Source organism: Lepidochelys kempii, chromosome 6 (genome assembly GCF_965140265.1).
Source record: "Lepidochelys kempii isolate rLepKem1 chromosome 6, rLepKem1.hap2, whole genome shotgun sequence".
NCBI lineage: Eukaryota > Metazoa > Chordata > Testudines > Cheloniidae > Lepidochelys > Lepidochelys kempii.
The window spans coordinates 25,280,951-25,303,392 of NC_133261.1; the positions used below are offsets into that span (position 1 = coordinate 25,280,951).

At 42.5% G+C, this 22,442-nt stretch overlaps 1 protein-coding gene across 1 annotated transcript in view; it reads left to right on the top strand.

Annotated features, from left to right (window-relative positions):
• Window positions 1-20,939, top strand: part of MUC2 (mucin 2, oligomeric mucus/gel-forming) — a 62,866-nt gene extending 41,927 nt beyond the window's left edge. Inside the window, 20 exon segments of the mRNA XM_073350318.1 lie at window positions 1,177-1,569; window positions 2,368-2,622; window positions 3,166-5,504; window positions 7,120-7,288; window positions 8,320-8,567; window positions 10,632-10,815; window positions 10,980-11,178; window positions 11,827-12,005; window positions 12,732-12,801; window positions 13,144-13,244; window positions 13,381-13,412; window positions 13,791-13,971; window positions 14,181-14,285; window positions 14,903-14,943; window positions 15,585-15,704; window positions 16,209-16,307; window positions 16,967-17,095; window positions 18,007-18,046; window positions 19,109-19,238; window positions 20,625-20,939. Coding sequence (XP_073206419.1) covers window positions 1,177-1,569; window positions 2,368-2,622; window positions 3,166-5,504; window positions 7,120-7,288; window positions 8,320-8,567; window positions 10,632-10,815; window positions 10,980-11,178; window positions 11,827-12,005; window positions 12,732-12,801; window positions 13,144-13,244; window positions 13,381-13,412; window positions 13,791-13,971; window positions 14,181-14,285; window positions 14,903-14,943; window positions 15,585-15,704; window positions 16,209-16,307; window positions 16,967-17,095; window positions 18,007-18,046; window positions 19,109-19,238; window positions 20,625-20,892 — 5,282 coding nt within the window. The 3' untranslated portion in view covers window positions 20,893-20,939.
• The last annotated feature ends 1,503 nt before the right edge of the window (window positions 20,940-22,442 follow it).

Below are 22,442 nucleotides of genomic sequence, written 5' to 3' on the forward strand. Positions count from 1 at the left end.
CTCTTCTTTTCTTCATCCCTCGCACAATTAATTGGAGCAAGGCTACACATGAAGAAAAGTTCCTGCATCCTTTTGAGGGGTTTTGTGTCCTCCAGTCTGCCATGTTCTCCTCGGAAGAGAGGCTTTCCGGTTGAGTCAGCCAGAAAGCATCTGTGGAGTCCAGCCGGGTCGCACCCCCATTCCACTGCTGCAATTGCTCTGGCTTTAGTGATTACTATAGAATCCTTTGTGTTGTAATAAGGAATGTTCTCTACAGTCTACATTTTATACAACTTAGCAAATTTTGGATTCTCTCAGACAGTTTATTGTCGCAGAAAACTCTGTGTGTGTGTGTGTGTGTGTGAGGGATGGCGTATGTATTTACTACAGTTAAATTTGTTTTATAAATAATTTGGATATTTACATCTGCTCTCCTTTCCCCCTCCCCCTTGTATCACTTTCATCAGTAACAACCACAAGTCCCATTATAAGAAGTATTGATTCCACAAAAGCGTAAATGCGTATTTGTTTAACTCTCTGCAGCAGGACTTACTGTCTATATTTTCAGTATTTGCCCAGCATAACAATTGCAGACTGAGGTTCGGGCTTTCAGTATCTCATTGTGCCTCATGGGTACTTCTCTATCCTGGTGACATACTATCTCAGGATACTGTCTCTTTACCCAATGAGCCATTGCATGTCTACTTTTGGCAATGAAACACTGCTTTATGGCTACTTTGTTCTGGGTCTTTATACTATACCAACTAATTCATTGTAGCAGTAACAGAACTTAGATGCAAGTGACTGGAAAAGCAACTAACAAGAGGGTATGAGATAAAGTAGGAAGTGCCTACTTGATCTTGTTCCCTCTTCCATTCTACTCTTACACGTACTGTTCATGTTACATTCTTTTCTATGCACAAGAAACACCAGTTTAGCACGTTCACAGCATCATTCTGATCTTGCACTATTTGTAGGCTAGTTTACCTCATTGACTTGAACTGAAGCACTTGTGACTTAAACTGGTGTAGATGAGATCATAATCCTGCACTTATGTCAGATCTTTGCAGGTTGCACTAATTATTTGTTTTGGATCAATGTACATCCAGTGGATCACTCTCAGCACCGCTTACCTCACTACCATGTCATGCATGTTTCTGTTCTTTCTAAATTCTGTGTTCCATTGTTGTCTTGCAGCAACATGTATACCTGGAACTTCATACTGTTCGTGGTCTGACTGGATTGATGTGAGTTTCCCAAAATATGGCCCAGATGGTGGTGATTATGAAACCTATATCAACATCAGAGCATGGAATGCCTCAGCGATATGTGAGACTCCACTAAATATTTCATGCAGAGCTCAGAAATTCCCTGACATCTCTATTGAAGATTTAGGACAAAAAGTGCAATGTGATGTTTCCACTGGGCTTACCTGTAATAATAAAGACCAGGTCCTGGGGGGCATAATTCCTATGTGCCTCAATTATCAGATCCGTGTTTACTGCTGCTCACCGCCTTACCCCATATGTTCAACTACCACTCAAACGATGACACCTACCACCACCACCACCACAGCAACGACTACTCCAGGTAAGTGTTTCACAGCAAGATTGCATAGACCTTTGTCTTCACACAACTATTTATATCTATGCGCTTGCATGGCTTTATCATGCTGAACTAAGAAAGCTTGCAAATTCTAGATGTTGTTCTATCCTGCAATGGGGGGAACCTCAGATATAGGTGTGACTGGTGTTCTCACCATGATGAAAATGTCCTGAATCTCAAGGTCCCAGCTGGGAGTCTGAAGCAAGTGTTGTAAATCTTTGGGGCTGATGCACTAATGGAAGGTGCTGCTAGTGTCTTGGACACAAATCTTGAACTGAATGTTGCTGGGATTTGAACTACTGTTTTCATTTATCTGGAACTCTTATAGTGAGATTTCTTATTATTCCATTGCAGTTACCACCACAATCTCTTCAACCCCTTCAAGTAAGTTTCTTAATAAGGAATCTTCTCATTGTGAACCACGGTAGCTAGAAAACAAAGGAAAAGGAAGAAAAAGAGAAAGCCAGGCAGTATGAAAATACATTGTCATTTTAGAATGGTAAAAGAATATGTGTGCGCATGTGTGTATTTCATCCTTCCATTTTACGAATTAAGTGGCAAAACAAAAAGCTTGCTTTTAAATAGTCAGACATCTTCAGATGTCCTGTAACCAGGTCTGACTCCCATAAAAGTCTCTGGGCCTTAATCAGTGATGATGTAAAGGCTGCTGTAAGAGAGACAGGAACCAGAATCTCCCTGAATGACAAATCCTTGAAGTTTTTACATGGCCCAACAAATGGTGATTAGAAACCTATGAAAAAATCAGTGTGTGGAAAACCTCAGCAATATATGAGAATCCACTGACTATTTCATGGAGAACTCAGAAATTCCCTGTCATTGCCATTGAAGATTTCTGAAAAAAAGTGCAATGTGATGTTTTCACTGGGCTTATCTGTAATAATAAAGACCAAGTCACAGAGGACCTGATTCCAATACCTGTCTGCCTCAATTATGAGATCAGTGTTTACTGTTGCTGGCCAGAATACACCACAATTACAACTACCACTCCAATGACTATTGAGCCCTCAGTGCCCGTCAGTACATCTACCACCAGCCCCCCAACCCTCGCCTCACAACTACCACTGTGCCTCCAACCCCCACAGCCACATCTACCACCAACCCACACTCCCACCAACACTAGTACCATTTAGTCTCCAACCCCCACAGCCGCAAACTCAACTTCCAATATATCCCTAATGTAAGGCTTGAGTGGAAGGATTTATTGCTGTCTCACTAAATATGCATAATAATTATCACATTTGTCTTTTTCCTAAATATATGCAGTCCTTGATTCCACCAGTCCTATGGTGAATTCTAGTAAACAACACTGATGTTCTTATAAGAAAGATTCAACCTATGTGAAGCCTAAGGTAGAATTTTAAGAATCCAAGACGTAGTCATGCTCTGAACAATCTATATTTATGTCACTTAGCATGGTTTCGTTTCATGGTACCTTCTGTCAAAGAGATCATTATCACAAGAGGCAATGTGATAAGGGTAGTGTCTGTATTTACAATAGTAATTTTTTTTTACAAATGATTTGGATATTTACATTTGGTTTTCCTACCACCACCACCACAGCAACAAGTACCCCAGGGACAACGACACCTACCACCACCACCACCGAAACAACTACCCCAGGAACGACGACACCTACCACCACCACAGGAACAACTACCCCAGGCACGACGACACCTACCACCACCACAGTAACGACGACACCTACCACCACTACAGTAACGACAACACCTACCACCACCACCACCGAAACAACTACCCCAGGAACGACGACACCTACCACCACCACAGTAACGACGACACCTACCACCACCACAGTAACGACAACACCTACCACCACCACCACCGAAACAACTACCCCAACGACGACGACACCTACCACCACAACAACTACCCCAGGGACGACGACACCTACCACCACCACAGTAACGACAACACCTACCACCACCACCGAAACAACTACCCCAGGAACGACGACACCTACCACCACCACAGTAACGACAACACCTACCACCACCACCGAAACAACTACCCCAGGAACAACGACACCTACCACCCCCACCACCACCACCGAAACAACTACCCCAGTGACGACGACACCTACCACCACCACAGTAACAACAACACCTACCACCACCACCACCGAAACAACTACCCCAGCGACGACGACACCTACCACCCCCACCACCACCACCGAAACAACTACCCCCACGACGACGACACCCACCAGCACTGAAACAACTACCCCCACGACGACGACACCCACCACCACCGAAACAACTACCCCAGTGACGACGACACCTACCACCACCACCGAAACAACTACCCCAGTGACAACAACACCTACCACCACCACCACCACCGAAACAACTACCCCAGTGACGACGACACCTACCACCACCACCGAAACAACTACCCCAGTGACGACGACACCTACCACCACCACCACCACCGAAACAACTACCCCAGTGACGACGACACCTACCACCACCACAGTAACAACAACACCTACCACCACCACCACCGAAACAACTACCCCAGCGACGACGACACCTACCACCCCCACCACCACCACCGAAACAACTACCCCCACGACGACGACACCTACCACCACCACCAAAACAACTACCCCCACGACGACGACACCCACCAGCACTGAAACAACTACCCCCACGACGACGACACCCACTACCACTGAAACAACTACCCCCACGACGACGACACCCACCACCACCGAAACAACTACCACAGTGACGACGACACCTACCACCACCACCGAAACAACTACCCCAGTGACGACAACACCTACCACCACCACCACCACCGAAACAACTACCCCAGTGACGACAACACCTACCACCACCACCACCACCACCGAAACAACTACCCCAGTGACGACAACACCTACCACCACCACCACCACCACCACCGAAACAACTACCCCAGTGACGACAACACCTACCACCACCACCACCACCACCGAAACAACTACCCCAGTGACGACAACACCTACCACCACCACCACCACCGAAACAACTACCCCAGTGACGACAACACCTACCACCACCACCACCACCACCGAAACAACTACCCCAGTGACGACAACACCTACCACCACCACCACCACCGAAACAACTACCCCAGTGACGACAACACCTACCACCACCACCACCACCGAAACAACTACCCCAGTGACGACAACACCTACCACCACCACCACCACCGAAACAACTACCCCAGTGACGACAACACCTACCACCACCACCACCACCACCGAAACAACTACCCCAGTGACGACAACACCTACCACCACCACCACCACCACCACCGAAACAACTACCCCAGTGACGACAACACCTACCACCACCACCACCGAAACAACTACCCCAGTGACGACAACACCTACCACCACCACCACCACCACTGAAACAACTACCCCAGTGACGACAACACCTACCACCACCACCGAAACAACTACTCCAGCAACAACGACACCTACCACCACCACTGAAACAACTACCCCAGTGACGACAACACCTACCACCACCACAGTAACGACAACACCTACCACCACCACCACCACCGAAACAACTACCCCAGTGACGACAACACCTACCACCACCACCACCACCACCGAAACAACTACCCCAGTGACGACAACACCTACCACAACCACCGAAACAACTACCCCAGCGACGACAACACCTACCACCACCACCGAAACAACTACTCCAGCGACAACGACACCTACCACCACCACCACCACCACCGAAACAACTACCCCAGCGACGACGACACCTACCACAACCACCACAGTAACGGCAACACCTACCACCACCACAGAAACAAGTACCACCGCAAACATACCCGGATGTTTGTTACCTAATAATACTATCATTCCAGTAAGTATATTTCACATTTTTATTATATGTCTATGAAAGGAGATCATGTTGTACTATACTATATGTGCAATTTGGAGGATGCAATTGAGTGATATTTTAATTAATTCATTAACATAGTGATCCTCTGTTATACTGGATATATAAAGATTTTTCCATCTATGTCATATTAATTTATTGGCTATCGTCATGGCACTCAGTGATCCTTTCCCTCATTATGGTATCTTAGACACTCATAGCATTCTTTGAATTTAAGCTCTCAAGTGGCATTTCTTCAAGGGATTATATCACAGTGCAGAGCTGTGAAAGAGCTTTGGTGACAGGGTGACAACAAGCTCTCTTACCAGGAGCAAATTCCACCTTCCATCCCTTCCTTTTTATCTTTCTAGTATTTGTCAGAATTATTATGCCAGAGTATTAACTCATCTACCAACTCAAATCAATCATGAACTCTTATCCTGGATTAGATTTAATGGGCCATATCCTAAATAGCATAGAGAATGTGTTGAAAACCTGGAACTCCCACTGAAGTCAATAGCCCAGCCCCTTTCTGGATTGGCCGAATAACTTTTCAATCTGTAGCACATGGCTACTCTCTCCTAATCAGTTGAAAATGTCTTACTCTAAAACAGTGGTGCTCAGCTTTATAGAGACAGAGATCCTCTTATCACCAAATGCAGTTGCAGGGAGACAAAAATAACCATACTACGACATACCAACAATGTAACATCATCCTGTATTGTCATGGTGCATGGATGTGAACACCTCGGGACATTGCACCAGAATTACTTTGTGTCTCACTATGATTCCATTTTATATGATCAGATCTCCCCTCCATTTTGGCTCTTTGTTCTGGGAAGCGGCGTGTTACTCCAATCTTTTTCCATTTCTAATTCCATCTGGAAAGAAACGTGAGGCACTTCTTGTAGGGCCAAAGAGGGGTCTTGGCAATGCCAGTCCATTTTCTTTTTTGCCACTGTGCTCTGCCTTGCATGCATCAGGTTGCATGGGGACCCTCCTCTGATCAGCAGGCTTCTGAAGCCAGGGATAGCAAGAGGAGTTCAAATCAAACAAATTTAGGTCGTGCCTCATGAAGTGCTCTGAAGGGGTGTATTTGCCTCTAGTAGCACAAGGTTGGAATCACTGCACTAAAGACTTATTAAAGTGTACAAAGTTTTTACAGGCATGGCATATTCACCTGCACCTTTACTTTTTGCTTGTGAAATGTGACATACAAAATAATTTTGGATCCATCTATTGGTTGACGGATGATAATCTTTCCAAAAAAACTATTAGTTGTCAATACCTCCGGTGCAGCTGCTGTTTTACACTGTGACCCAGGGAAGGGAAATCAGAATAAAACCTTGGTGACTGGCATAGTGCTCATAATAAATCCTTTACAGTTAATAATTATCAATGCAGCAATCTCATTTTACAGACCTTGATGACAGTGCTGAATGGCGTGCTTTATTCTCACTTTCAAATATTTGTTTGGAATAAAGATGTTGGGAATATAAAGCTGTGTAAAATATCCAGAAATCAATTTTTTGTTTATTAGTCTGATTGCTTCATTGTAGATCTCACCTTCCACCCCCCTCTTCTTCTGTCTTAAATCCAGCCAGGTGAAAGCTACTGGCCATGTAACTGCACCAAGGCAATATGCATTTCCAACAACACATGGTACCTGGTTACGATTGAATGTGAACTTCCTCCTAAGCCCAGTTGTACCAATGGGCTCTCTCCTGTGCTGGTGCAGGGTGAATGCTGTCCGCAGTGGCAGTGTGACTGTGAGTATATAGTTTGAAGGATATTTTTATCTCTGATGGAGACAGTAATAGTTACAAGAGCTACACTATTTGTAGTGGGGGCAAGTGCTGTGCAAGTTTAGCCCTTCATATCCCTAGCAACGCAATTCAGTCTTAACTGTAGTACCACTTGCTAGCTTAGTCCTGGGTGCCCCCCAGCTCTGCCACAGCACTTGCTTTTAACAATGTTTCATGAAATGCTATATTCTTCAGTCTTTCATTTTAGCTTTTTATTCTATTAAATTATTTGAATTATTCAATTACAAATTAATATGTATGAACCCTTGATATAAATTAAGGTTAACAATGAAAAAATGCATTCAGATTTTGTTCTTCAAATTGTTTGGCTCTGGCAATTTTTTTTATGATGTCATCTATACAGACCTGATGATACCACTTAATTACTCATGTCAACTGGTAGTTCACTACACGAGTAGTCCCATCAAAATAATTCGGCATATGGTACTACATGGCAGGAGAAGAGTGGTGGAATGTGGCCCTATATGATTACGTTAAAGATGGGTCCAAGCTGCTGAATTTGGATCCTGAGACAGCTGCTTGAAATGATCTTGAACTCTTTGGTCCGGAAACTCTCACAAGTACAGGCCTACTTGTGAGAGTAATGGCACTTACTGATTTCAACTTGGTAGGAAATAGCACAAGAACAGCCTCTTTCAGAGAATTTTTGGTATTTCTGTTTGACGTCCTGTCTGAAATCTGGAGATCCAGGAAATGAAAAATGTAAACATAGAAAGAAAGAAACAAACAAACATAAAAAGAAACAGTTCAGCTTCTTTAAATATGAAAAAGTTCCACTTTGGGTCCAACTGAGGTTTTAGATTAATTCTCTATACTTATCTATAGTGCGCTTCATCCAGGTTCTCTCGTTCCTATTTGACTCCAATGCTAGTAGGGTATATTGGTCTTCCACTTACTAAAGACTTTATTCATAGTCTAGCTCTGCTTTCATATGTCACCATATACAGCTAAACTAACTCTCATTCTCTCGGTAGGCTATTGCACTGGCTGGGGAGACCCACATTATGTGACATTTGATGGACAGTACTATAGCTACCAAGGGAATTGTACGTATGTCCTCGTGGAAGAGATTAACAAAAAGATTGACAACTTTGGAGTCTACATTGACAATTATCACTGTGATGCACGGGACAGAGTGTCCTGTCCACGCACACTCATCGTGAGACACGAGACCCAGGAAGTGCGCATAAAGACTCTCAGAATGTTTCCTTTCCAAATACAGGTATTGGAAAGTGACTAATAAACCAAATGTACATGCTCAGATTGGTATTGATATACAGCTACACCTGCCCTCACTTAATCAGATTCACATCTTTATACGCTAGTGGCACTCAAAGCTGATAACTTTGGCAGCAATGTTAGGAAAATGGAATATTTGTTCTGTGGGTTGCTTTGAAGGAGTTTTATAGGAACACTACTTCATCTGCATATAGAAAGAGATCATCCCCCTCATCCCCTTTTCTAAACTCAGATCTTTACAATCCCCTGACCGTTCAAAACATGGATTATAGGAAGAATCCATTTTAGCTGACAACATAAAATGGAATACTGTATTATGACTTTTAAGGATTTTAATGTAGATAACAGCCTAAAGGAATAAATGTTATAATAGACCAAAGGGTTTCCAATGAGCAAGGATCATTCCATTGTCCTTGTAAAGCAGGATTGAGGGAGTGATTGCGGGAGGGCATTGGATCTTTTTGGGGTTTGAACAAAAGACCACATTTGAATTAGAGATGGGAATCAAAGTGGTAGGCCAAGATGTTTCTAAAAGACATCCTCAACAGGCCAATGGCTTGGTGATAGTAGTCACACCTCAAGATGAGTTAAGATGCTTCCATTTTTGATTTTTCAAGTGAAGGGCTGTCATCAGTTTTATGTCATTATTTAGCCACCATGTTCCAAGGATTAGGCTGTGGCATGTAATATAATCTGTTTTCTTCAAAATGTGTTGGAAGTACTTACTTTTAGGGTTCTTCACCTCCTTATTTTCCATCAGCAGATCTCTGTTGACTTTTGGACTATTAAGGTGGGGAATTTTAGAGGTGCAACTACAGGTAAAGTGTTGCAAGACTACAACATATGGCTAACTTCCCCATTGCCTCCTGAGACTGAGCAAAACTTATCAGTCCTAGATGAGCTTAAGGGAGATGCACTAGGCCAGTGGTTCTCACACTTATTTGATCAGGCCCAGCTTCTTGGTGTCTGTAGTCATTTGTGCGCCCTCCCCACAAGTACATGTACTGCCACCCAGCTCTGAAGGTAGAGTGGACAGCAGCAGCTGCTGGCCAGGCACCCAGCTCTGAAGGCAACACTGCACCAGCACAGAAGTCAGGGTGGCAACATGAAAAGTGACTTTCGTCAATATCACTTTTCACAGCAGACTTAGAAGTAAAGGTGTAGCAGTGCAGAAGTAAGGGAGGCAATGTGAAAAGTGATGTTTGTTATCCCTTTTCACCGCAGGCTTAGTGCCCCATTGCCAGCCTTACTTCTGCACTGCTGCTGACAGGCGCAGCCCTGCTGCCCCAGGGCTGAAAGCCTGATCCACACTACCTCCATGTAAGGGATGGGAGGGGGGGCAGGAGGAGAGCCTGAGCATGGGCTCCTTCCCAGTGAGGGATTGATAAGGCAGGAGCCTGAGCTTGGGCGGTGGGGCTCTGGCTGTCCCCTTTATCCCTGCCTCTCAGCTGTGCACAGTCCTTCCGCACAAGCACCAGCCACCCAGGGTTGACAGCCCAAGCTCTTAAAAAACAAACAACACCCCCCGTCCCCACGGACCTCCCTTGACATATTCCTGCACCACCCCATAGTTTGAGAATCGCTGCACTAGGCCCACCACCTTGTTTTGAACTAGTAAATGATAAAAAATTTCTCCCCATATTTCATTCAATTCCATTTTTGTACAAATGTAGATCAAAGGTTTCCCTTTCTTTGGAGCATTTTGGGGAGAGAGAGAAAATTTCAGCTCAGGTGCAGTGAAAATTTAGCAGGCATCTCCTATTACATTTAAGGGGGGCTGCATTCTAAATTCCATCCTCATTTCTCCAAAATTCTGCAAATGTATCCCCAGGCTGATGTACCCCTTCATTGGGCCTTAGAGAGAGAGTTCAACATTTCAGTCACATGTGCAAAAACATATAGCTCATTAGAAATAGAAAGCAAGGAAGCTCTGAGACATAAACATTACTTTCCTTTATATTGTATCTCCAATGTAAGTTAATGATTGATAGATAGTTTTTATTAACATCATACAAAATGTCTCTTCTCCGTTTCCTTTACACATTAGGTGACGGTAAACAATATGGAAGTGGCTACACCTTACGAAAAATACGGCGTGAGAGTCTTTAAGTCAGGCATAAATCATGTAGTGGACATTTCTAGACTTGGGGTAAACGTAACCTACAATGGATTGGCTTTCTCAATTAGATTGCCCTACCAGAGGTTTGGCAACAACACCCAAGGACAGTGCGGTGAGGATCTATTTTTCTACTTTTAGAATGAAATACAAAAAGTTAAATGTAAGCTCTGGCAGTAAGAGAGATGTGTTGCTGGTTCTCTGTGATGGATGGAAATACAATGATTATTTGATAGTGAAGATTTGTGTGTGAATTCTTCTTCCTGTTGTCAATTTTAGGCACTTGTACCAACAACACAGCAGATGACTGCATGTTACCAGGTGGAGAGATCATAAATAACTGTGAAACCATGGCAGATCATTGGGTGATTAATGACCCTGAAAAGCCACACTGCTTTCCATCCTCACCTACAAAGGCACCTCCTATCACCCCACCACCCTGCAAACCATCTGATCTCTGCAAGCTCATTAAAGAAGGGTAAATATACTAGAAGTGTGTACAGACCTTTAATTTTGGAATTCAGTGGCAATCTGAAATGCAAATATTTGCTGTTGCTTCATCATCTCTTGCAGCTGCTTCAGCTCCTTCTCTCTCTTCCATTCCCTCTTTTCCATTCTCTCTAGCTTCCCTCCTAATCTGTTTTAATCTTTGCAACTTGCTCACTGCCTTTCAGCCTTCTTTAATGATTCTTTGGCCCTCTCATACTCTTCTGGGATCCCTTGGCCTTCTCCATCCCTTTCCACTTTGCTCCTCTACCATGCTCTCTCAGCAGTAGATGTAGGTCCCCTGAAGATCCCAAAGGGATCTCATGCTTGAGTTTCAGGATGTGGCTTCAAAAAGAGGAAATGTCCAACCAAGTCTTATCCACAACTCTAATTCATGGCAACGCTCAATTATATTCCTCCAGCTACTAGGTGGGAAGCAGTATTTTGGAAAGAGAGTAGTGGGTGGATAGTCTAAAGATTAAGGTCTAAGTGTGTTGGAAGGCTGCACTCCAGCGAAATGTTGATCTATCATTGATGAGTCCTGTTCAAATCTCCCATCATGCTAAAATATGGCATACAGCATATTAAACTGAGCACGGATCATTCAGTAACTAATAATGATACATGTTTCTGCTTCTAGCCCGTTCAAAGCATGCCATCCCTTTGTCAACCCTGACCACTTCTATGCAGCCTGCGTTTTTGACAGTTGTGCTGTTCCCAATTCTAAATTGGAGTGTGCAAGTTTGCAAAGCTACGCTGCCGTCTGCGCTGACCAGGGTGTCTGTGTTGATTGGAGAGGACATACCCATGATACCTGCCGTAAGTAGAGACATTTTTCTGCCATTTAACTCGAACTATTGGTTGTAGGGTCTATTTCAGTTCCCCTTCCGTTAATGGGTTACTTGGCTCTCCAAGTCTCTAATGACTGTAATAAACACCAAAAGCTTTGTTGAAATAATTTTACAGGCCAGATTTCAAAGATGGGGGAAATAGATGAGCCTGTAAAAATGCATGTGTTCTCATTGTGAGTGAAATGCTCTACATCTGTTTGAGCAAATGCCTGTGTGCCTAGTATGTGGATTTTGCAGGCACAATGGGTGCATTTACATATTTAATGGGAGACCAACTTTTTTTTGCTGGTGCAGTGTGGGGGCATTCCTATCTTCGAAAATGTGGCTCTAAGAAACCCTAGCAAACAAAAGTATTTGTATTCAGAAGGTCAAATCCTGTCCTTACCCTGGCACAACAGGATGGGGATGTGCTTTGCATATGTTACTTAATGTAAAATCACCTACCACCCAGAGGCCCTGCAATACCTGTCTACTTGCGGGAGGGGCCATGGATGGATTTTTCCCTCTTAAGTCTGAGTTTCTTGGTTGTTATGGTTCTCAGTCAGACCTGCAATGTTATTGAATGAGTGTGACATATTTTTAAATCTATTTGTTTCCAATGTTTGTTTGAAGATTGTCAAAGGTGTACACTTGCTGGACCTGCTTATGATGGTCTTGCTGAAATATTTCTTTCTCTGTATTTCTTCCATTCAAGCTCTTGAGTGCCCATCACACAAAGTATACAAAGCATGTGGTCCTATTGAAGAGGTGACCTGCCAGTCAAGGTAAATAGTAACTTTCCTGCCAGTCAGGTCCCATGCAACTACCCACTGATAGATAATCTACAGAGAAGTGAGGAATATCCAATTTAACAATCTTGATTTAAAATAGAAATCTTTGAGACAGCCTTTAACTGGTTATCATTGTATCTGCCCTGGTATCCTCTCATACAGCTGAATCAAATACTGTATAGTGGAATAAACTAAGATTAGAATCAGGATGATTTACAGTCTATAAATGTCACATATGCAGTTTCTTTTGCCCATATATTTCTGGATAAAATATATTTGGCCAACCTTCCACTGTGTGTCATTGATGATAATGGTGGTCTTTTTTGTCTTGTACAGCCAAGTTGCACAAAATCAAACCAGTCACGTGGAAGGCTGCTTCTGTCCTGAGGGAACAATACCTTATGGTGATGGTGTGGATGTCTGTGTAAAAATCTGTGGTAGGTTGTGTTACCATATTTAAATGTATTGCATTTCATTTTTGTTGTTGCCAGGTCATTTATACAATATAGTTCTGAATCTGGCTACCTGTCATCGTATCAGTGGTAATGGAGATTTATTTTGCTCTATTTGCAGGGTGTGTTGGACCAGATAATGAACCTAGAGAGGTATGTTACACATTTGCTTTGCCATTGCAAGTATTTTGTTTCTCCTCCATACCAGTCCTGTTTTGTAAAGACTCCCAGGTTTTCATCCATACACTTATTTGGTAGGTGAGTGGAATTTTGAAAATCCTTGATTTATATTTATCTCAGCTTGACTTATACATTAGTGGGAGATATTGTCTTTAGACAGCTCCTGATGATCAGTTTCCAGACTACAAAATAGATAATTTATAATTCCATTCTGCTCCCTCCTAACACATACATGTACACATACTTACACTTAAACACACAGCACAGCCCACTGAAAACAACAGATTTATGGGTTTTTTTCTCTTCACTAACTATTCATTTAATTGCTTTCTTCTCTTTCTTTAACGACAGTTTGGGGAAAGGTTTGAGTCTGACTGTAAGAATTGCATTTGCCTGGAGGGTGGAAGTGGCATTGTCTGTGAGCCCCTCAAATGTTCAGAGCAAGAGGATAAACCAAGCTGCAGTGATGAAGGCTTTTACGAGGTCACTGAAGTCAATCCTGCCAACATCTGCTGCAACATAACTTCCTGCAGTAAGTTCCCCTTTTGCTTCATTTACAGCACTCTACTGCCCCTCAGACTTTCTTTTGCAATAATGGTTGCATTATTCATTTGTGTTTAATTAATTGAGATTAGTCTGTGAAGCCCAGGCCAGCTAAATGCTTGGACTGAGCCCGGCCAAGTGGCATATTTCTCTCTGTAGCCGGTATTTTACATTTCTCTTGGCTTTTTCCCTTTGCAGGATGCAATGTGACCTTTTGCACAACCATCCCTCCTAAATGTAAACTGGGTTACAAACTTGTTGGCGATATTCCCCCTGGCAAGTGCTGTCCTACATATGAGTGCGGTAAGTCACTTTTAAATATATGAGAACAGTCAGTATTGCTTGAGCATTAAGCTTGGTAGCCAACACTGTATGCTTCTCTTTCGGAGGAGGCAACAAAACCAGGCTTAGATTCTAGGTTGCTACCATGGGCGAGCCCAAGTAGTAGCTGTGAAAATGGTAGTGCAAGGTGGATGAGAGATAGCTCACCCTGGTCAGGTCAAATATTTCTGGTTATATGCCTATGTAAGAATAGTGGGATTGTTGACTGGGTCTTGAGTCCTCCCATAAGAAATTGTCCCTATGAACTTTAGCGATAGGAAAAGCAGATGACCATTCCTGGAAAGTTCCAACTAAACATATCAGGAAACAATTTGCAACTGTCCAGTGGACATCCTGGGATGTAAAACCTGGGATATAGATATTCAAACCAGACAGCCTTTCTCTTTTGTGGGTGCAAATTGTACCTTACAATATTTGTGTCCATGTATTGCACAATTTGCACTGCAAAAAGAGAATCTGGGTGACACTTTTAACATTTCTGTTGTGATTATTTGTGGAGGAAATTTGCATGACTGGGATAATAAAATTTGGCACTTTCCTTGCATGTATAACCATACAACTTTTGCCTTATTTCACAGTTCCCAAGAAGGTTTGTGTGCTTCAGAATGCTGAGTACTTGGTAAGTTTCCATTTCTTCATGAGAAGGACTCATGGGTCCCAAGAAACATTTGAGTCCCAAGAACACTCTTTAATTTACGTGCTTTGAGGCAGTTTGCATTTGGTACAATTAATTTTTAGAGACAACTTCCCCCCTCCCCCCACCACCCCAAGCTGTAGTCAGGGGTTTATCTGTTACACAGAGTGTAACACTTTTCAGAGAAAGTTGCTGCAGGTAAGAGAGAATGAAGCACTGGCTCTAAGCAGCAGCATCATGGATATAAAGATTTGTTCTTAATACACAATGTACATATCCCTAAAAAATTAAGGCACATTTAACATCAGCACTTTGCTGCATGATATTAAGGCCTTGCTGTCACAAATAAAGAGGGATGGGTAAGGGCCACATTCTGTACTGGCTTACACCCCCTATAATTCTATTGGCTCCAGTAATTATTTTATTTATTTAATACAGACAGATATTAAGTTACCCACTTCGTATGCACCATAATGCATAGCATGAATATTTGTCCTCTGTGTCTATGACGTGTTTCCCCTAGTGGATGTTTGTTTGTGGGGGAAGTATTGGATATTAGAGATACGTTTCTCATACACATCATGCCTTGCTAATACCAGAACTCTTGCTTTTTAAAAAAAATCTAGCCTGGTTCCCCAGTCCTTGCTGATAAGTGCCACACTTGTGTCTGCACTGACAAATCGAACAGTAGTGGTCTGAATGTCATCTCATGCAAGCACATTCCGTGCATTGAAGTGTGCCAGCCAGTAAGTAACAAACTTTAAAAAAAAATTTTTTCATGCACATTTTCTTGAAAAGTAGCCATGCTTGAGAGAGGTATGTTCTAAACAAATGAGTGGGAATTCCTAGGTCCTAATTCGAGCTCTGACATTGGCTCACCTTGGGCAATCAGTTTTCTGCATCTTAAAGATGGTGATAATAATACTTATGAGCATCATAGTCATGTTGTGAGGATTAGCTAACCGTGTTTTAAAAAATGCTTTGAAGATAAAGTGACATCTAAGCACAGTGTAGTTATTATAATGCCTTTGTTGCCTTCATTTATTTTCTACTTTCATTATCCCTTTTCTCTTCACCTGGTGATCTCCGTCTGTTAGAAAACACGACAGATCTAGATTATCCTTAAAATCATAATCAGTGCTGCTATTTAGCTGGGTTTTTACAGAGCGCCTTAATCTGGTGCTCAGACTATTACATTTTTGTTTGTTTCTCAAATATTTCTTTTAACCTAGTGCTTTTTTAATTCCTAGGGATATGAACTTAAAGATGTGAAAGGGGAATGCTGTCCAAAATGCGTGCAGACCAAGTGTGTTGTAAATAAGGATGACAACACTGTCCTCATCTTGAATGTAAGTGTGCTGCTGTTCTTAGGAGTCTACTAAACTTGTAGCATTCCTGTTGTATTCTTCAAAGTGTTAACTGGGAGGAAAGACATGGCAATTAGTGATGGGGGAAAGGAAAGGTTCAGTGGTTAAATTCAGATGTGCATTTAAAAGTTCAGCTGCTCATCTGAAAGAAAGTTATCTGAATTTCTCTGATCTGGAAGACAGCCTGATCTGATAAGATCTCCAACCTTTCTCAGAAATACTATGAGAAGAGCCTTTCTTGCAGTTTTTTTGACCAAGAAGTGGAAAGGTCCCAGAAAAGCTTGAACATGATTCAATTGTGTTGCCCTTTTTGAGTAAAGGGCTATTCCTATTTAATAGCTACCAGTTTACTCATCATCCCTAATCAAAATGTCACCCACTTATTTGTCCTTATCTCCAGAATCCCTTGGTCCCACACAGGGATTTTTTTCTTTCCCAAGGAAAATTCCATATCGAGCTCCAAAGATCCCCTCCACCCATGGGACCCCACAATACAGTCACTACCCTGCTAACCAAGGCAGTTATTTATCTAGTATTTTTATGCTGAGAAATGAGGAGAGTTTTTTCAGAAGATAGGAAGATTTCTGTCTAAGCCCATTCTGAATCCTTCTGAGTATGTGGAATTTCCTTTTTGTATACAGCCTGGTGAAATGGAAAACGATCCAAAAAACAACTGCACCGTTTATAGCTGTGTGTCGATCAAAGGTCAGCTCATCTCCTCCACCTCAGAGATTACCTGCCCATCGTTCAATGAGGAGAATTGTAAAGCTGTAAGTAAATTTGGGACATTCACTCTCACCCCTTTTGGCAATGCATTTTAGTTTGATCCAGCCACCTTACTGTCAAAAGACACTACTGGGCAGAGGAGCTGCTATAACTGTTATTATCGGGGCTCAAATTCAGCCAGTGCTGTCTGGAGTGGAGCTCTGGCAAATATTTTCAAACCTGTGGGGCGTGCACTGGCATGCCCCGTGTCTGAAGCCCGAAGCCCTAGCTCCTCCCGCAGGGCTGAAGCCGCAAGCCGCAAATGGGGAGGGGCGTGGAGGGGCTCCGGGAAATAGTAGATAAGAATTTAAGCCCGGGGGAGGGGGTTATGATTTTTTGTTGTACTAATTTACTTGAAGCATGCTTCCATCCTACAAAAGGGACATGTGGTGCATATACTACATATTTATTGATGGGTTCTGAGGTTTATAGTAGGTAATTAGTGTCCCATGGCTTAAAAATTGACCAGTAGTGGGCTATAATGTCCTATCACACTATAGTCTGCAGGATCCTGTTTGTATGAGACAGCATATTTTCATGAGTGTCCTGTAGACACAGTGGTTGCAATAAATAGGAGTTACCCCACACTTATTTCCTGTTGAAAGTATTAGGAAATACTGTGGTATGTCAGACAAAACAGCGTGCAATTCATGGTAAACAGTAATTTGTAAGTGGTGAGCTTTATATGTCACAAGCCTTTCTTCAGAGAATTACATATTCCAACAGATTCCATTGTGAATTCATAGATATTAAGGCCAGAAAAGACCATCATGATCATCTAATCTGACCACCTGCATAACACAGGCCACACAATTTCAACCAGTAATTCCTGCCATGGAACAAATTATTTTTCCCCACTGTGCATGCAGAAAACGTCAAAATACAGATAACATATTTTTTTCTGATTTGTTTTCAGGGCACTGTTACGCTGCTGCCTAATGGTTGCTGTAAAACATGTGAGTATAATTACTCAGTGTTCATATAGTCACTACAAAACAAAATGGGGACCGGTTTTTCCTATCTGAAAGCTATTGCTAATACATATTAATTTAAATAGATGCAAGTACTTTCATACTAGTTATTTTGTGGAGCATATAAAGTATGCTCAGAACAGTCAGACGCTGACTCTGCCCCAAGCAGCTTTCAGTCTAAGCTGAGAAAAGTAAATTATTTACACAGCAAAAGCCTTGGCTGAGTATGTGGTCACATAGCAGATTTTGTTGTTATTAATAAATCGGTGCTGCCATACAGGGGGCTTTGCAGCAAAAGTGCCTTTTGAGACAGGAAAGGCAGGTGAAGGAAAGGACCTAACTCAATGGCATCGGAAGACATTCCTAATGTAGCTCACCTACTGTATTTCGGGGGGTTTTCTGACTTTCCCTTCTGAATTGTTGAGTTCAGTGCCTAATGCAGTGAAGTGGGCCATAGAAATATCTAGATAAGAATTATAAGAGTTTTCTTTCTGGCCTTGGGTTTGAAACTCTGCCCTGGAAGCTGGTATGTTACAATTCCTGCCAGCAGTTTATTTGACACACCTCTAATAACTGGCTACTGCATGTGGCTTAGCAAAACATGCTCCTGAGCACTGATCTGGACACTAGTAACATTGATAGCACCAAACAATAATCATTCTGAAATCATTGTTTTGATTTAATCAGCCTTCACTCTTTTCTCCACAGACTCCCAAACGCTCTCACATACTTTGATTTTCTATAAACCTAAACAATATATGATAAATGAACCATTCTCTCTCTTCCTCACTTGTTTCATCATTTCCTTTGCCATTCAGCGGCTCCAATTAGGGACATGTTCAGTAGATAGTCTGTTCTCCAGGCAATCAATAGACAGCTACAGTTTAAGGGCTAAAGCTGAATGCTAAGGTGTTTGGCCTTTCTGGCTACTTTTGTGTTTTACACACAGTTATTTCAAAGCATCAGTGACTCACAGCCTGTGATGAAGCAGCATGGTGCTTTTGGAGCCATTTGACTGAAGGGCTTTCCCACTCTTTTCTCCCACAGGCATACCTCGTGAAAGCCCATCACCGTGTTCTGTCACCCAAATCTGGGACCATATCACCCATAAGGGCTGCCGTTCTGTGGACAAAGTCTACCTGACTCAATGTGAAGGATCATGTGGAACCTTCTCAATGTAAGTAAAGTGAAGCAGGCAAGGAGATGCTGAATTTAATTGACATATAGACTGTTCCTATAAAAGGGACAATACATAGCCAGGCTGAAGAATGGTAGAAGAGCTAGAACTGGCTCAACTCCCAGTCTCATGAGTACTGAAATTTGTAACTGGTTTGGTGAAACTGGCTGAAGGGTTGATGAAGTCCAAAGCAAAAGGACACATGGGGCTGCATCTTTGCTTCCAGAGAGCTATGTTGATTTCTTATTGCCTACAAAGCGAGAGCCAGCTCATTTGTCATTTGTGTTAGAGCAACTTGGATATGTGGCATTGAGTTCATTCCCATTGCAAGGAATATCCTAATGGTAGCCGTGTCTGAACTTCAACAGCAGAGAAGCTACTTTCCAATGACGAACATATAACGGGAGGAGGGAAGAGAGAGAGACACTTTATTGAAATACACTTTGTGAGAAGGATTCAGAGGGAGACACTTGTTGTGTGGTAAAGAACTGAAAGGATGCGTGCTCAAGGGCTGTCTGTGACTCCTGAAATAATGGAGTCAGTATTATTGCTCTGGAATGAGAGAACTTTGAAGAAACCAGAGGTATAGCTGCTAAAACCTGGCAAGAAACCTGGAATACAGCTCCTGAACACCATCTGACAAATTAAGTCTATAACCAGAATTTCCCACTGGAATGATCCTTTGCAGCCTATCATTGAATACAATTGGCAGCCCTTATCTGGAGGAAAGCCCGTTTTTGGTTAATGTGGAAAATGAATCATAAATTCCTCATGGGGATTATTTATTTGTACTGCTGCAGTACCAACAGGCCCCAGTCAGGATCCCGTTGGGGTAGCCACTGTATATAAACATAAAAAGATGGCCCCTGACACAAAGAGTTTACTGTCTAAGTTAGGCTGATCCTTATAGGATGGTTAGGGCTGGTTTCATTGGAAGGATGATGCAGGGAGGGTTATATTGAAGCTGGCTACACTACATCTGATCTGCTGTGAACAGAAAGTATCTAACTTAAATGGTTTGGGGCAGGGATTTCAAAGGAGCCTAAGGAAATTGGGCACCCAACTCCCAGTGACTTCCAATAGGAGTTGGGTGCCTAATTCCCTTAAGCCCCTTTCAAAATCCTAGCCTTGATGGCTTGGTTTTTAAAACAGCAGACTACATGATACTTGAACCTGGGTGCCTAGCATTCTGCCAGCTGAGCTAAAGGAGCAGCTCCCCTAACTCTCACCATCAGAGGGCCCCTTTTACATATTATTCCCAATTCCTTACAGCAGCTTATTCACCAAAATTGCTCATCGTACTTCATTTCACTCTCTCTTTCTCTCTCTAATGCATGCCAGCTTATGGCAAAGTGTAATGGTATCTTTTTCCACACTAACAAACAGATACTCTGCTGAGGCCAACTCCATGGAGCACAAGTGTTCCTGCTGCAGGGAGGCAGCGACTAGCAAGAAGCAAGTTCTACTGCAATGCCCCAATGGGAAATCTGTGATGCACCGCTACCTGCATGTGGACCGTTGTGAATGTCTTGACACTAAGTGCACAGAATCCAACTCCTCAGAAAATTCCAAGAGCAACGAACAGTCCAAGGAAAGTGAAGAAAAGAGTACCATCCAACGTGTCAAGCGGGCCATTCAGAAAATACTGAAATGAAGGGGAGAAAAGTCATGGCGCACAAAAAGTACTAGGAGGGTCTATGCACCAGTCTCATCTTCCAAGAGTAAATCAATGCTTTGCCTTTTCTGACTTCCTCCTCTTCTGTGCCCTCTCTGACCAGTTGTAACTGTGCTCTATTTATTTGTGTACAAAAGAGACAGAGTCTCTTTTGTTTAGTTTTAACGTAGTTTCTTTTGCTTTAAATGATTAAAAACTCATTTCAGATGTGAGAGCTCTTTATGTGTTTATTCACCAGCACTCTTGAGCCTTCAGAGCTTTAAAGGGAAGGGAGATCTGTCGAAGGCCTAAGCAGCAAAGTGCCAGATTTTCTAAGTCAGTTGAATAACTATTTTGGCTCTCTAAGTGATAGAATCTGTAGAGGTCTAGATTCTGGGTCCCAAGGCTAGGCTCTTCTGTACCAGCATTATGATGCTATGTCTGCTAAAACAAAACATGGGAAAGATCAGGTTTAATTTACTAGAAAGCAGCCATTTTCAGACGATTTGGGGTTATTTTCAGACATATTCTCTGTAGCCCATTATCAGGTCCTCTCTGTTTTCAACTTTGTTCTTTATGCATTAGAAATGCTTGAAGAGCTGCTTCTGGTGAATGATGATCCAGTAGTCAGTCAGTCATCAAATAAAAATAGCTGCACTTACTCACAGGAATTGAAAATTGAGGGCCATGTAGTTACATTGTGTGTGAAAAGTGCATCTAGCAGAAATCTGTGGCAATATTTGCACACTCATTGGTAAGCGGAAATTGTAGTCTACCCACCTAGCAATTTGGAATAAATCTGTATGTGCATAGCCACGGGCATAGTTTAAATACATGCGTCCATGCCAAATAAGGCAGACGAGTTAATGACATAGAAGCCAACCTCTGTAGTTATGGTGTATTGTATGCTAAAAGTTAGCTTCCATCCTATTATGTATCATCTATTCCACCCATCTTTTGGCCTGCTAAATGCACGTCATCTAAGCAGGCATTCATCACCAAGGATACACAGTACAGTAAGTGGAACACAAGACAGAAGCTTTATATCATCACAAGAGTTTCATTGATAGATTCTACTCTACGGCTGGCCACTAGCACCCGTCAACCATTGAGAGTTAAATTAACCCTCTCTTGGGTCTCATACCATGACAAAGTATTACATGGAATAAAAAATGCAAATCCACCATTCGTACCCACATTGCTTTCTCTTACCATTCTACCCCAGACCAGACATTTTTTGGGATAGCTATTATAAAAAGAGGCACCTCAAGTTATGTCAAGACATAGAGCTGGTGATCTCTTTCCATTGTTTTAGGCATAACAATGTTTTAAATAATTTATGCAATTAAAGGTTTTGCATCTAGACTGGCAATAGGTATGTTAAACTTTGTCCCATTCTTGATATGATTTCATGTGGCCAAGATATCATTATCCATTTCATGTCTACCTAGGCGCCCAATATATGGAGGTAACTCCCCCCCCCCCGCTTTACTTTATTATACATTTAGGACCAGATGTTTAAATGGAACATTGATGGGCTACAAAAGACT